At 38.6% G+C, this 16,252-nt stretch overlaps 1 protein-coding gene across 1 annotated transcript; it reads right to left on the minus strand.

Annotated features, from left to right (window-relative positions):
* Positions 1-4,887: 4,887 nt before the first annotated feature.
* LOC126976046 (valine--tRNA ligase-like) lies at positions 4,888-15,058 on the minus strand. Its single transcript, XM_050824189.1, has 2 exons — positions 14,669-15,058; positions 4,888-6,973 (listed from the first exon to the last, which is right to left on the minus strand). Exons 1-2 carry the CDS (start codon positions 15,025-15,027, stop codon positions 4,888-4,890), a joined length of 2,445 nt encoding a protein of 814 aa, XP_050680146.1. The 5' UTR covers positions 15,028-15,058.
* Positions 15,059-16,252: the final 1,194 nt, after the last annotated feature.

Here is a 16,252-nt window from a genome sequence, read left to right on the forward strand (position 1 = left end):
CAGACTGATGAGGCTCCCAAGAGGGTTCGAAACCGCTTGGGAGGTGCCGCTAGGAAGAGGTACAAGAAACTGATCGCTGGGGTAGGAGCCGAAGAGGCCCTCGCCCTATGCAGGAAGCCTTGGGACCAAATCCTAAAGGAGAGGCCTACCCCTGAGCTGAAAGCGCTAAAGCGCGCACGCTCTGAAGAAGACTCTCCCAAGTTGCAACCTCGCAAAACGAGTAGGTTGATTCCTCAGACCGAGCAAGCTGGTGTCATTAAACCCAGCTATAAGGACACAGTAGGTTCCACACGATTAGGGATCCGTAATTCGGACGCTATGAGTGAGGAATAGATGAAACTTGTCCACCGAGCCCTAATCCTGGCCATTTCTAAAATGACCACAAGGGTACGGGGCCTAAGTTTCTGGGCTTCTCACACAGGCCAGGCTGGATTTTGATCACGTGCGCTAATCAAAAAAGTCAAGACTGGCTAGTGGGAGAAGTTCCCAATTTAAAACCGTGGCCCGAGGCGCAGCTCTCCATTATGGACGAGAAAGAACTGCCAAAACCTCAAACGGTCACAACTTTTATTCCGGAGAGCGAAGCATCTAGCGTAGATGAAGCGCTCTCCCTACTGCGGGTACAGAACGAAGGACTCAACACAGAGCTCTGGAAGGTGCTATATGACAGGGTCGAGACAGGAGGTCGAGTAACGACCTTCAACGTTGGCGACCCGTCTGCTGAAGCCCTGAAAGCTGTGGTGTCCAAAGCGATCATTGGATTCAAGAGGGTCAGCTTCAAAATTAAGAGTGGAACTACCAACACTTCTTGCAACCTCTACGGACCCAACAGTCGCACAAGGGTCGGCTCTGGCCCAGGTAGGGGTACAGAACGCTCCGGGCACCTCCAGAGTTGGTACCACAACTATATCTATTCCAGCACTGACAGAGGCAGGCATCAGGCATCTATTCCAGGCATTATGCGGCCTCGAGCCTGCATAATCTTTAACAAAAATGTTGAGTTCTTGCCTGTTATAGAGTTATGCTCCGAAGACTCAGTGGCGGCTTATGTAAATTTCTAAGGGTGGACTGGGTCTAGAGTAATCATTTGCTCGGCCTATCTGCCCGGAGAACACAGTGACCCTACCAACATCATCAGGCCTGTGGTGGAGTATGCGCGGAAGCACAAGGCCGAGCTACTGGTTGGGTGCGATGCCAACGCTCACCACTACGCATGGGGGAGCACTAACATCAATAATAGAGGTGAGATTCTAAATGATTCCTTAACTCTAACCATCTTGACCTTCTTAACATAGGTTGTACTCCTACCTTTGTAACCAGAGCAAGGCAGGAAGTTTTGGACATAACCTTCGCTACGGAAAATCTTGCCAGACATATCCTAAACTGGAAGGTAAGTAATGAAAACTCCATGTCCGACCACAAACACATAACTTTTTCTTTAGCAGCCACTCTTGACTGCCGAACCATAACCTTTAGGAATCCGAGACGGACTACCTGGGACACCTACCAGGTAAACCTAAGGCGGAACCTAGAATCAATTCCGAAGAGTATCAAGTCCGTAGAGAGCCTTGATCTAGCCGTGTCGGCTCTGACGCAAGGTATTATAGATGCCTATGAAACGAGCTGTCCACTAGAAACAAAGACCTCGAATCGAGAAGTACCGTGGTGAAACTCTAAGCTTGAAAACCTTAGAAAGAAAACCCGAATATTATTCAACAAGGCTAAAAACACCAAGAACTGGTCAGTTTACACAAAAGCCTTGACGGAATACAATAAAGAAATAAGGAGGGCCCGCAGAGCATCATGGAGGAAGCTATGTGAGGACGTCATGAGTACGACTCAAGGTGCAAGACTTCATAAAATGCTCTCGAAAACACGCCCGAACCAACTGGGACTTCTGAAAAGACCAGATGTGACCTTCACATCCGATGAGAAGGAAACCTTGGAACTTCTAGTCTCAACCCATTTCCCTGGAGCGCTCAATCTTGAGGTTGAAGAACTTAAGGCGAGTACACCATATAGAACTCATAGGGAGGACTGGTGTATGTCCGCCAAAGTAATAACACCGGCACAGGTGAAATGGGCAATTAAATCGTTCCAACCCTATAAAGCAAGTGGGGAGGATGGCATCCTTCCTATCTTCCTGCAGAAAGGAATTGACATTCTCCTTCCACATTTACTCAGGATCTACAGAGCGAGTTTTGCATGTGGACACATCCCAGAACAGTGGACTAAGGTCAAGGTACTGTTTATTCCAAAGGCTGGCAGAAAGGACTACTCAATTCCAAAATCCTTCAGACCAATCAGCCTTACCTCATCCTTATTGACAGGTATGGAGAAGTTGATAGACAGGTACATCAGAGATAAGGTTTTACCTAATAACCCCATCCACCGTACTCAACATACCTATTGTAGAGGTAGATCTACTGAAACCGCCCTATTTCAAGTCGTAGACAGGGTAGAAAGGGCACTTGAGGACAAACAAATTGCGCTTTGCGCCTCCCTAGACATTGAAGGAGCTTTTGATAAAACACCCATAAAGGCCTTAGTTAAGGCTTTAGCCGATAAAATGGCCGACTCTACCACGGTCAAATGGGTTGAGTCGATGCTCTCAAGTAGGATTGTTAGATTGAGGCTACATGGTGTCTCTCTTGATGTAATGACCACAAAAGGATGTCCACAAGGAGGCGTCATTTCGCCTCTACTATGGACCCTTGTCATTGATGGGCTTCTCTATAAGATGGATGAACTTCGAATTGACACTCAAGGTTATACTGATGACCTAGTGATAATGATTCGAGCCGACAGCCAAAGTACCATCTCGTACCTTATACAAAAAGCGCTTAACATAATATCCAAATGGTGCCAAGAAAATGAACTGGCGGTTAATGCTGACAAAACTGTCCTGGTTCCTTTCACAAGGAAGCGGAAGTTGGAAGGCCTCATATCTCCGCGACTGAATAATAGATCTATACCGTTTTCCGACAAGGTAAATTATCTGGGACTTACTTTAGACCAGAAACTTACCTGGAATAGTCAAGTGGACGGTATTGTGCAAAAGGCAAAATTTGCCTTAAGTAGTTGTAGTCGTCTTGTCGGCCAAAAATGGGGTCTAAAGCCCAACATGGCCCTTTGGCTGTACACAGCCATTGTAAGACCACTTATATCATATGGCTCTGTGGTCTGGTGCAGAAAAATTGCCCAAAAGACCGTTATTGCCAAATTAGGAAGCCTTCAAAGAACTGCATACGCGATAACAACAGGAGCCATGACGTCCACGCCGGGAGCAGCCCTAAATGCACTTCTGAACCTGCCGCCCCTAAACCTATATCTACAAAAGGAGGCGAGGGCCAGCATGCATAGAGTAATGACCCATATGCGGACTAACTGGCTCTCAAACTCGCTGCGGCTATTTGAGCAATCCTTACTGAGAAGTCCTGTATTAGACATGGTGAGTGACGAAATTTGACTTCATCAGCAACTTTAGTATTGAATTCCCCACAAGAGAGGACTGGTTAAACAATCGAATTACTTGGAAAAAGGGAGCCTTAAATGGTATACCGATGGATCCAAGTCGGGTTCTGACGTTGGCTGTGGAATCTTCGGAGAGTGCCCCAAATTTGGCAAATCTGTCAACTTGGGAAATCTTGCCTCCGTTTTCCAGTCGGAGGTATACGCCATAATAGAATGTGCGGACACCATCCTAAATAAAGGCTACGTCGGTAAGTGTATTTATATCCACACAGATAGTCAGGCGGCTCTATCCGCTATAGATTACAACAGATCAGTCTCAAAGCTTGTAGACAACTGCCGGACTATACTGAATACTCTGGAAGGAATGAACAGAGTTACACTTCGATGGGTTCCAGGACATGCAGGAATCGAAGGCAATGAATACGCCGACGAACTTGCAAGAATTGGCGCTAAAAGCACTCAATTTGGCCCTGAACCCTTCTGTGGTGTCCCAAGGAGTTTTATTAAATCAACCCTTGATACATCATGTTTACAAGAGTGCATTAAACTCTGGAGCAACACTCCGGGCTTAACCCATTCCAAAACCCTAATCCAAGCCTTCAACAAAAAGGCTGCAAATGAGGCACTAGGGCTAAGTAGAGAAAACTTACGCATATTAACCAGGACATTAACGGGGCACTGCAGATCAAACAAACACCTCTCAATCTTAGGTCTCAGAGATTGCAGAGCGTGTAGATTCTGTAATAGTGCAGATGAAACCCCGCTACACATTCTCTCTGAATGTGGTCCTTTAATGCGTATACGTAGCATCTCTTTGGGAAGTCCAATCCTTCAACCATTTGAGATACGTCAGCTCACTGCAAAAGACATAATAAGATTCATGAAAAGAATCAATGTTTGCAGTGAGCTATAGTTTAACAGTGGCTATCACAATAGATCACATTGGTCGCAGTGTAACAGGGCTGAAATGAACTGCATCAAAGCCACTTTACAAACCATAACCATAACTGAGTGACAGAGCGAGACAAGTGTTATTTTGTAAAGCAATAATTATAATTACCGCGATTGGCGGCATCGGTCAAAGGACAGCGCCATACAAAGATGCGCAGGCCCCGCCTTATTTGTTTGAGCCGCCGCATAATAGGTAGTTACGGTAACAAGCTGTCCCCATTCTACACATAATTTACTTTGTCAGGCAAAATACGTAATTACTAAAAGCCAACGCTCGAGTAATTCTGTCTCTAAAGATTGAGCGGCGGTGATTAATACCCATTAGGTGACCTACACCTAAAAGTAAGTATATTTAAGAACAACACCTTTAAGTTATGATCACAACACTAATATTAACATTGCTAATTCCTTGACTACGAATTAAAAACAATAAATCTATGAAAGTCTATATTTCTTATAACATTACATCAGTCTTTGCAATCGCTTCAATTCTTCTCTCTTTGCTATAATCTTTTCCATGTCTAAATCTTGATGTTTTGATCTTTTATCTATCACTTCCAAATTTTCTTCAAGTTTCTTTATTTTTATCTGCAACTTACTTTTCGCTTTTGATATAGTATTATCAACATCGTCTCCTTTGATTTCTAGCAACACTTCAGTACTTTTATTTAAAAATGAGTTGACATATCTTACATTTGGTTGCTCTTCGAATACTATATTACTACATCGGCATAAAGCTAAGACAACTGAAAAATTATTTTGTATACTTTTACATAATTTACTATCGCTGCTTTTAAGTACCACACTAGGTCTTATTTTGTTTGACACTCCATAAAATCCTTTTAGTTCACGAATTAAAAATACAGTACTGAGAAGTTTATCTACGTCCTTCTCCAACTCGACATCTCTCCAACATTCAAAATCTTTCGAACTGGGAAAATCGAAAAAATCATTATGTGTATCATTAAAATTTACGATGATATTAGATTCAAAGCGAGGAATCTTCGGTATAACTTCACTAGTCAAATAAATCATAAATGGCGAGAGACATCTCAGAGCAGTACTCAAAGCTGCTGAAAGTGTGTGGCCATGAGCGTAAGATACATTTGAATCATTGCTGTCGAACCCAAGTTTCGTTGTTTCTAAATAAATATCACAAAACTCGCCATAAATAAATTTTTTCAATGCTTTTGTTGCCGTATGAAATTCATGTGCATCCATCGATTTATTGACTATATGAACCATATCCGATAATCTGCTGAGAATCCATTTATCAAAATATGTCAAATTACTTTTTGTTACTTCATTATCAGTCGGTTTCAACTTATCAAAAGATAACTGAATATATTTAATGCTTTGCCATATTTTATTGCAAAACAGCTTATTTGCATTACATTGATGTATATCAAAACTAACAAAGCGTGATTTTATATCGTGTGACAAGAGCGTAAATCTCAAAGCATCGACACCACATTCAGGTATTCCATTCGTTTGAGTGAAATTAGATTTATAAAATGCTAATGCTCTGTTATATTCTTCTTTCGTAAGTCCGCCTTCCTTGTGTGCTTCTGCGGCTTTTTCTTTAAGATCTTCCATAGACAAACCATTTATAACATCAACTGGATCAATAACATTTCCTCTACTTTTGGACATCTTTGCACCTTTATTGTCACAAATGATTCCATGTAAAAGGACTTTGTGAAACGGTAATTTATCAGTCAACTCCAAACCTAACATGACCATTCTATGCACCCAAAAGCCAAGTATATCGTGGCCAGTGACCATAAGGCTTAATGGATAGAATCTCTTGTATTTTTGTTTATAGTTATGTTCAGGCCAACCAAATGCCGAAAATGGATAAACACCTGAAGAAAACCATGTGTCCAAAACATCTGTATCTCTAACAACTGTTATCATATCTGGGAGAGTTCTTAAAAACTTGGAAGCTTCAACTTTTGCTGTTGTTTCGTTAGTTGCTGCGATCCAGACAAAATCTTTATCGACACTACATTTATATGCTGGTATCTGATGACCCCACCAAAGCTGCCTTGAAATACACCAATCTCTACAGTCACCTGTCCAATGTTCCCATAATTTCGCACAGTTTTCTGGATCGAAATTCAATTGGCCATCACTTACGGCTTTCGCTGCTTTAATATTTATATTTTTGCATGCTAGAAACCACTGCTCTTTTAGCAAATATTCTATAACATCCCCTGTTCGACTACAAATAGGCAACGTCATTTGATGCGACTTTACTTCATAAAGAAGACCTAAATCTTCTAGCTCTTTGAGCAGGAGTTCTCTACAATCGTATTTCATTAAAGCATCAAATTTTCCTGCATTCTTCATTGTACCGTTTTCAGTAATCACTTCAATACACTTTAAATTATGGCGTTTAGCAATTTCGTAGTCAACTTTGCTATGCGCTGGAGTTATTTTTACAGCGCCAGTACCAAATGTCATATCAACGAATTCATCAAAAATAATAGGAATACATGAATCCCTGAATGGGTGTATTGCTCTTCTACCTCTAAGATGTGTATACCTGGAAATAGAGACGGAATTATAAGCTATCATCCTTCGAAAATTATTATTTTCAAAATAAGTACGAAACCTCAGCAAAATCAGAGCAAATATTATTTCTATTACATATCGGTACGAAATTGCATTAACATTTATATACACAATCGACCAACACTCACACACAAATATGGCATTACAACCCACAAAATAATTAAAGGAAATGACTTGATGGCTCAGATGACTCAGCAAAAAAACCTCAAGATCCGATCCGGCATAAGAAAGCAGTCAAGTGCGAGTCGTTCAAGGATCAGGACATACCATCATACAAGATATAAATAACCTTTTGTACTTTAAGACGTTTGTGAAAAACCCCTCATGTGCTTAAGATAGAACACGATTGAAGTGCTCATCAACACTAAGTAAATAATACGAAATTATAATTTTGTAGTTATAACTTATATAAGAAATTTATTATTTAAACAAAACAAATCTTATGACTATATTTACAATACTATGACTACATAAAATTAAAGCTATCATTATGTGGAAGCGTACCAAGAATATAAATAATAATAATACCAAGTTATAAATTAATCTGGTAAATCAAGCCGAAGTCACTGTCTCATTAAATGATTATTAGATACTGCTTGTGACACAGGTGGATAATAGAATCTTAGTAACAGGATTTGTTTTTTTTATGGAAAAGGAGGAAAACAAGCCCTGTTGTCACCTGATGTTAAGTGATCAACATCGCCCACATTCTCTTGCAACAACAGAATCACAGGAGTCTTACCAGCCTTTTAGAAAAGTGTAGGTGCTGTTTTTGAAGCAATCCATGTTGTATTGTCCTGGAAACACCACACATAGAAGGCCAATCCACGGCTTATGGAGGAATGCCACACTTCCAGATGGTGGGGAGGAAATACTAATTGTGGCGGCAGGAATCAGGTAAACTCTTTAAGGATGGCTGATTTATTCCGGTGGAGGGATGGGATTACTATATTTTGGCACAGCCTTTGGATACAGCACTATTGGGGTGATTATTGCTTAACATACCTTTCATCCTCAGGATGTACAGCAATAGCTGTATCTCCCAGCATAGTTTCTGGCATTGTAGTTGACACCAAAATTATTTCATTACTATCAAAAATCTGATATCGAAATGTATACATTTGTCCAAATTTGACTGCTTTTTTGTACCCTGGCAACATCATTTCAGTTAACCCATCAATGCTTATATTATCTACTTCAATATCGGACACTGTAGATTTCAAGGCATTGCACCAATTTACCAGGGCTTTCTTTCTGTAAATCATTCCTTTTTGGAACAAATTTATAAATGCAGTAGTGACAGCGTGAGAATGATTTTCATCCATTGTGAATATTTCATTTGACCAGTCCAATGAACATCCCATCAGCCTGAGTTGTTCTGTTATAGTGTTACCATATTTTTCTTTCCATTTCCACACTTCTATATTGAATTTATCACACCCTATGTCATGGCGATCTATATTATGCTTACATTTGAGATATTTTTCAACTACCCTCTGAAAGCAATATAATAAATAAAATATTATTAAATTATTGTACAAAATTATTTGTATTGTAATCAATTCCCGAGGTATTTAGACGCCCGAGCGCAGCGAGGTCGGCTATAGTCCGAGTAGGAATTGATACTTTTACCCGAGTTAAACACTCTACTTTTCATTTCGAATATGAGGAAAATAAAACTAGTTGTTAATTATTATATACCTATTATATTTCATTAGTATCCCGCCAATTTATGTCGACTTTTTAAATTTCAAATATGGAACTTATCGCGTAATTGTTGCGGTTTATTCCGCTCAAAGAAGTTTGCGCTAAGTTCACACTGGCTGTTTAGAAAGTCACATGGCCGCAGCATTTTTTTAATTAGTTCTTTTTTACATAAAACTCTTCACAGCAGTTCTATTTTTAAAGTTCATTCCGGCCCTTAGGTGGGAAGTAATTTGTATGAGTTTTTCCCTCTCTATGGAGGGAAGCAGCATTTTCCACCCACTAATCAGATCAAGACAACATTACTTTCCGAGTATGAGAAATGAAAAAAAAAATTATAGTAGAGATTAATATCCGGACGTCAGTTAAATGGATACGCGATTATATGAGATATATGCAAGGTATATATTTTATTTGTTTTTCTTATTACGTATACATGACTTTATCTGTTTACTGACACGGATGCAGTTATCTGTCTAGATAAAATGATATAATCTAAGATTATGGATTGGTCTCCGCTGCGCTCCAACTAGATACTGCTGGCATAGTCGCAAAGTGCGGCAACTAATACTATGCCCAAATGGGGCGTACTTGTGAATATTCCAAGATCGCACTGAGGTTTCAGAGCATGAAAGACCACCTTTAAAATTATTTTTGGGAGTCTAGCCTTAATAAAATGTTCTGTTCCATCCATTTTTCGCATAGATTCTTTATAAAATTTATACATTTTTATAATTATGAATAAGTATCGAAATGTGGCTGCAAAATAAAAATAGGAAATATCATTATTGTTACCTATACGTTAAATATTATTTATAAGTTGTGTAAATGAGAGAAATTATATAAAAATAATATATTTAAGAAGTTTTTCTTTTATTTCCTATCAATCCTACTTTTATTAAATCTTCTACCGTATTTATCACGGAGAGAAAAAATACAAACAGCTGTTTGACCTGATTTCTGCCGCCGTATTTCACCTTCGCACGATACTACGTCACAAATTGAATATCATCCCCACCATCTGGATGTGTGGCTTTCCAACCGTAGCTGGCAACGCTTCTGTGATTCCTCTGGTGTTGCAAGAGAATGTGGGCGGCGATGATCACTTAACACCAGGTGACCCGCATGCTCTGTTGTCCTCTAATTACGCTCTGGTTTTTTGTTTGCTGTCCATATCGTATCTATTACGTGCTATTAGTAACTTGATTTAAAAGCGTCATGGTTGAACTATAAATATAAGAAGCTGTCCATGAATCACGTGATGTTAATAGCAACCGTTCACCATGACGCGGAACCATGCCGAACCCCGACAGCAACCCTGTCGAACTGTGAAAACCTTGGCTTGTTTCACGTCACCCATCGAACTGATACTCACTTCACAGTAATTGAGTGTTTAATATATGGTTATAGTACATATACCATATGACCCTACCGCGCGCACTTCTCCTGACCGAATCGAGCTATGAACTTAAACCTGAATTATCAAGCAATTGCCAGACCCTGAAGGACAGATGCTGCGTCGGTGAAAGCAAGGTTGAGTCAGCTCCAAGCGTTCGGGTTATGGCTATATTTCAAAAGCACACCACGGAGGTACAACCAGTCGCACCACTCGGCACTGTGGTGTACGTATGCTACCAGAGTCGCCACACCACATTGCGACACATATGAATCCCGAAGAGATAGCACTACTGCTTGTATGTATGTAGGAAAAGAGCTCCTTCTTTGCTCAACGGTTTACCCCTATTCTCTAAACAAATCTACAACTTCCTCCCAACATTAGGTACCTACTTTTTAAATCTCTATCGGAATAATCTGATGAGGAATTACCCCAAATTGATGGTCTACTTTAAATCTCGATAATAAACCATTCTGTATCGAAATTATTCATCGTTTGCAATTAAAATAATCAAGTCAAACCACAACAGTGCACACGTGTTGCATGCAATGAGGTGGCAACGTCACTGGCGGACGGACTGGCGTCTGGCAGCCTAGTGAGTGAGCCACCATTTAGCACTATAGTAATTTATGGTTGCGCGACAAGTAACATTCTGTGGACGCGTCCGAGCTGGTCGTGGCCCCCCCATGACACTTCACGTGTCCCCAAAAGTAAAAAACGAGCGGCGTGAGGTCGGGAGACCGTGGCGGCCAAGCGACAGGACCACCTCGCCTAATCTCTGGAGTGCCGTATGCTTCTTGGAGATACTGCCGAAAGACGCGCAAAAAGTGGTGGCCCCGTCAAGTTTCATGGACGCTGCCCGTGGTGTACCTACTATAGCATGTGCAGGCGCTGGAAAGCGAGACGGCAACTTCAAACCGTGCGGGAGTGTATAATTTTGTTAGTAATCCCTACCTAAAATACTCATTTGAGTACATATCGCACAAAAACTATCACTAACTAACAAACACTTAGTATATCCAGACGCGAGAGACGGGTAACTGAGTGACAGAGCGAGACAAGTGTTATTTATAAAGCAATAATTATAATTACCGCGATTGGCGGCATCGGTCAAAGGACAGCGCCATACAAAGATGCGCAGGCCCCGCCCTATTTGTTTGAGCCGCCGCATAATAAGGTAGTTACGGTAACAAGCTGTCCCCATTCTACACATAATTTACTTTGTCAGGCAAAATACGTTATTACTAAAAGCCAACGCTCGAGTAATTCTGTCTCTAAAGATTGAGCGGCGGTGATTAATGCCCATTAGGTGACCTACACCTAAAAGTAAGTATATTTAAGAACAACACCTTTAAGTTATGATCAAAATACTAATATTAACATTGCTAATTCCTTGACTACGAATTAAAAACAATAAATCTATGAAAGTCTATATTTCTTATAACATTACATCAGTCTTTGCAATCGCTTCAATTCTTCTCTCTTTGCTATAATCTTTTCCATGTCTAAATCTTGATGTTTTGATCTTTTATCTATCACTTCCAAATTTTCTTCAAGTTTCTTTATTTTTTTCTGCAACTTACTTTTCGCTTTTGATATAGTATTATCAACATCGTCTCCTTTGATTTCTAGCAACACTTCAGTACTTTTATTTAAAAATGAGTTGACATATCTTACATTTGGTTGCTCTTCGAATACTATATTACTACATCGGCATAAAGCTAAGACAACTGAAAAATTATTTTGTATACTTTTACATAATTTACTATCGCTGCTTTTAAGTACCACACTAGGTCTTATTTTGTTTGACACTCCATAAAATCCTTTTAGTTCACGAATTAAAAATACAGTACTGAGAAGTTTATCTACGTCCTTCTCCAACTCGACATCTCTCCAACATTCAAAATCTTTCGAACTGGGAAAATCGAAAAAATCATTATGTGTATCATTAAAATTTACGATGATATTAGATTCAAAGCGAGGAATCTTCGGTATAACTTCACTAGTCAAATAAATCATAAATGGCGAGAGACATCTCAGAGCAGTACTCAAAGCTGCTGAAAGTGTGTGGCCATGAGCGTAAGATACATTTGAATCATTGCTGTCGAACCCAAGTTTCGTTGTTTCTAAATAAATATCACAAAACTCGCCATAAATAAATTTTTTCAATGCTTTTGTTGCCGTATGAAATTCATGTGCATCCATCGATTTATTGACTATATGAACCATATCCGATAATCTGCTGAGAATCCATTTATCAAAATATGTCAAATTACTTTTTGTTACTTCATTATCAGTCGGTTTCAACTTATCAAAAGATAACTGAATATATTTAATGCTTTGCCATATTTTATTGCAAAACAGCTTATTTGCATTACATTGATGTATATCAAAACTAACAAAGCGTGATTTTATATCGTGTGACAAGAGCGTAAATCTCAAAGCATCGACACCACATTCAGGTATTCCATTCGTTTGAGTGAAATTAGATTTATAAAATGCTAATGCTCTGTTATATTCTTCTTTCGTAAGTCCGCCTTCCTTGTGTGCTTCTGCGGCTTTTTCTTTAAGATCTTCCATAGACAAACCATTTATAACATCAACTGGATCAATAACATTTCCTCTACTTTTGGACATCTTTGCACCTTTATTGTCACAAATGATTCCATGTAAAAGGACTTTGTGAAACGGTAATTTATCAGTCAACTCCAAACCTAACATGACCATTCTATGCACCCAAAAGCCAAGTATATCGTGGCCAGTGACCATAAGGCTTAATGGATAGAATCTCTTGTATTTTTGTTTATAGTTATGTTCAGGCCAACCAAATGCCGAAAATGGATAAACACCTGAAGAAAACCATGTGTCCAAAACATCTGTATCTCTAACAACTGTTATCATATCTGGGAGAGTTCTTAAAAACTTGGAAGCTTCAACTTTTGCTGTTGTTTCGTTAGTTGCTGCGATCCAGACAAAATCTTTATCGACACTACATTTATATGCTGGTATCTGATGACCCCACCAAAGCTGCCTTGAAATACACCAATCTCTACAGTCACCTGTCCAATGTTCCCATAATTTCGCACAGTTTTCTGGATCGAAATTCAATTGGCCATCACTTACGGCTTTCGCTGCTTTAATATTTATATTTTTGCATGCTAGAAACCACTGCTCTTTTAGCAAATATTCTATAACATCCCCTGTTCGACTACAAATAGGCAACGTCATTTGATGCGACTTTACTTCATAAAGAAGACCTAAATCTTCTAGCTCTTTGAGCAGGAGTTCTCTACAATCGTATTTCATTAAAGCATCAAATTTTCCTGCATTCTTCATTGTACCGTTTTCAGTAATCACTTCAATACACTTTAAATTATGGCGTTTAGCAATTTCGTAGTCAACTTTGCTATGCGCTGGAGTTATTTTTACAGCGCCAGTACCAAATGTCATATCAACGAATTCATCAAAAATAATAGGAATACATGAATCCCTGAATGGGTGTATTGCTCTTCTACCTCTAAGATGTGTATACCTGGAAATAGAGACGGAATTATAAGCTATCATCCTTCGAAAATTATTATTTTCAAAATAAGTACGAAACCTCAGCAAAATCAGAGCAAATATTATTTCTATTACATATCGGTACGAAATTGCATTAACATTTATATACACAATCGACCAACACTCACACACAAATATGGCATTACAACCCACAAAATAATTAAAGGAAATGACTTGATGGCTCAGATGACTCAGCAAAAAAACCTCAAGATCCGATCCGGCATAAGAAAGCAGTCAAGTGCGAGTCGTTCAAGGATCAGGACATACCATCATACAAGATATAAATAACCTTTTGTACTTTAAGACGTTTGTGAAAAACCCCTCATGTGCTTAAGATAGAACACGATTGAAGTGCTCATCAACACTAAGTAAATAATACGAAATTATAATTTTGTAGTTATAACTTATATAAGAAATTTATTATTTAAACAAAACAAATCTTATGACTATATTTACAATACTATGACTACATAAAATTAAAGCTATCATTATGTGGAAGCGTACCAAGAATATAAATAATAATAATACCAAGTTATAAATTAATCTGGTAAATCAAGCCGAAGTCACTGTCTCATTAAATGATTATTAGATACTGCTTGTGACACAGGTGGATAATAGAATCTTAGTAACAGGATTTGTTTTTTTTATGGAAAAGGAGGAAAACAAGCCCTGTTGTCACCTGATGTTAAGTGATCAACATCGCCCACATTCTCTTGCAACAACAGAATCACAGGAGTCTTACCAGCCTTTTAGAAAAGTGTAGGTGCTGTTTTTGAAGCAATCCATGTTGTATTGTCCTGGAAACACCACACATAGAAGGCCAATCCACGGCTTATGGAGGAATGCCACACTTCCAGATGGTGGGGAGGAAATACTAATTGTGGCGGCAGGAATCAGGTAAACTCTTTAAGGATGGCTGATTTATTCCGGTGGAGGGATGGGATTACTATATTTTGGCACAGCCTTTGGATACAGCACTATTGGGGTGATTATTGCTTAACATACCTTTCATCCTCAGGATGTACAGCAATAGCTGTATCTCCCAGCATAGTTTCTGGCATTGTAGTTGACACCAAAATTATTTCATTACTATCAAAAATCTGATATCGAAATGTATACATTTGTCCAAATTTGACTGCTTTTTTGTACCCTGGCAACATCATTTCAGTTAACCCATCAATGCTTATATTATCTACTTCAATATCGGACACTGTAGATTTCAAGGCATTGCACCAATTTACCAGGGCTTTCTTTCTGTAAATCATTCCTTTTTGGAACAAATTTATAAATGCAGTAGTGACAGCGTGAGAATGATTTTCATCCATTGTGAATATTTCATTTGACCAGTCCAATGAACATCCCATCAGCCTGAGTTGTTCTGTTATAGTGTTACCATATTTTTTCTTTCCATTTCCACACTTCTATATTGAATTTATCACACCCTATGTCATGGCGATCTATATTATGCTTACATTTGAGATATTTTTCAACTACCCTCTGAAAGCAATATAATAAATAAAATATTATTAAATTATTGTACAAAATTATTTGTATTGTAATCAATTCCCGAGGTATTTAGACGCCCGAGCGCAGCGAGGTCGGCTATAGTCCGAGTAGGAATTGATACTTTTACCCGAGTTAAACACTCTACTTTTCATTTCGAATATGAGGAAAATAAAACTAGTTGTTAATTATTATATACCTATTATATTTCATTAGTATCCCGCCAATTTATGTCGACTTTTTAAATTTCAAATATGGAACTTATCGCGTAATTGTTGCGGTTTATTCCGCTCAAAGAAGTTTGCGCTAAGTTCACACTGGCTGTTTAGAAAGTCACATGGCCGCAGCATTTTTTTAATTAGTTCTTTTTTACATAAAACTCTTCACAGCAGTTCTATTTTTAAAGTTCATTCCGGCCCTTAGGTGGGAAGTAATTTGTATGAGTTTTTCCCTCTCTATGGAGGGAAGCAGCATTTTCCACCCACTAATCAGATCAAGACAACATTACTTTCCGAGTATGAGAAATGAAAAAAAAAATTATAGTAGAGATTAATATCCGGACGTCAGTTAAATGGATACGCGATTATATGAGATATATGCAAGGTATATATTTTATTTGTTTTTCTTATTACGTATACATGACTTTATCTGTTTACTGACACGGATGCAGTTATCTGTCTAGATAAAATGATATAATCTAAGATTATGGATTGGTCTCCGCTGCGCTCCAACTAGATACTGCTGGCATAGTCGCAAAGTGCGGCAACTAATACTATGCCCAAATGGGGCGTACTTGTGAATATTCCAAGATCGCACTGAGGTTTCAGAGCATGAAAGACCACCTTTAAAATTATTTTTGGGAGTCTAGCCTTAATAAAATGTTCTGTTCCATCCATTTTTCGCATAGATTCTTTATAAAATTTATACATTTTTATAATTATGAATAAGTATCGAAATGTGGCTGCAAAATAAAAATAGGAAATATCATTATTGTTACCTATACGTTAAATATTATTTATAAGTTGTGTAAATGAGAGAAATTATATAAAAATAATATATTTAAGAAGTTTTTCTTTTATTTCCTAT

Source organism: Leptidea sinapis, chromosome 39 (assembly GCF_905404315.1).
Source record: "Leptidea sinapis chromosome 39, ilLepSina1.1, whole genome shotgun sequence".
NCBI lineage: Eukaryota > Metazoa > Arthropoda > Insecta > Lepidoptera > Pieridae > Leptidea > Leptidea sinapis.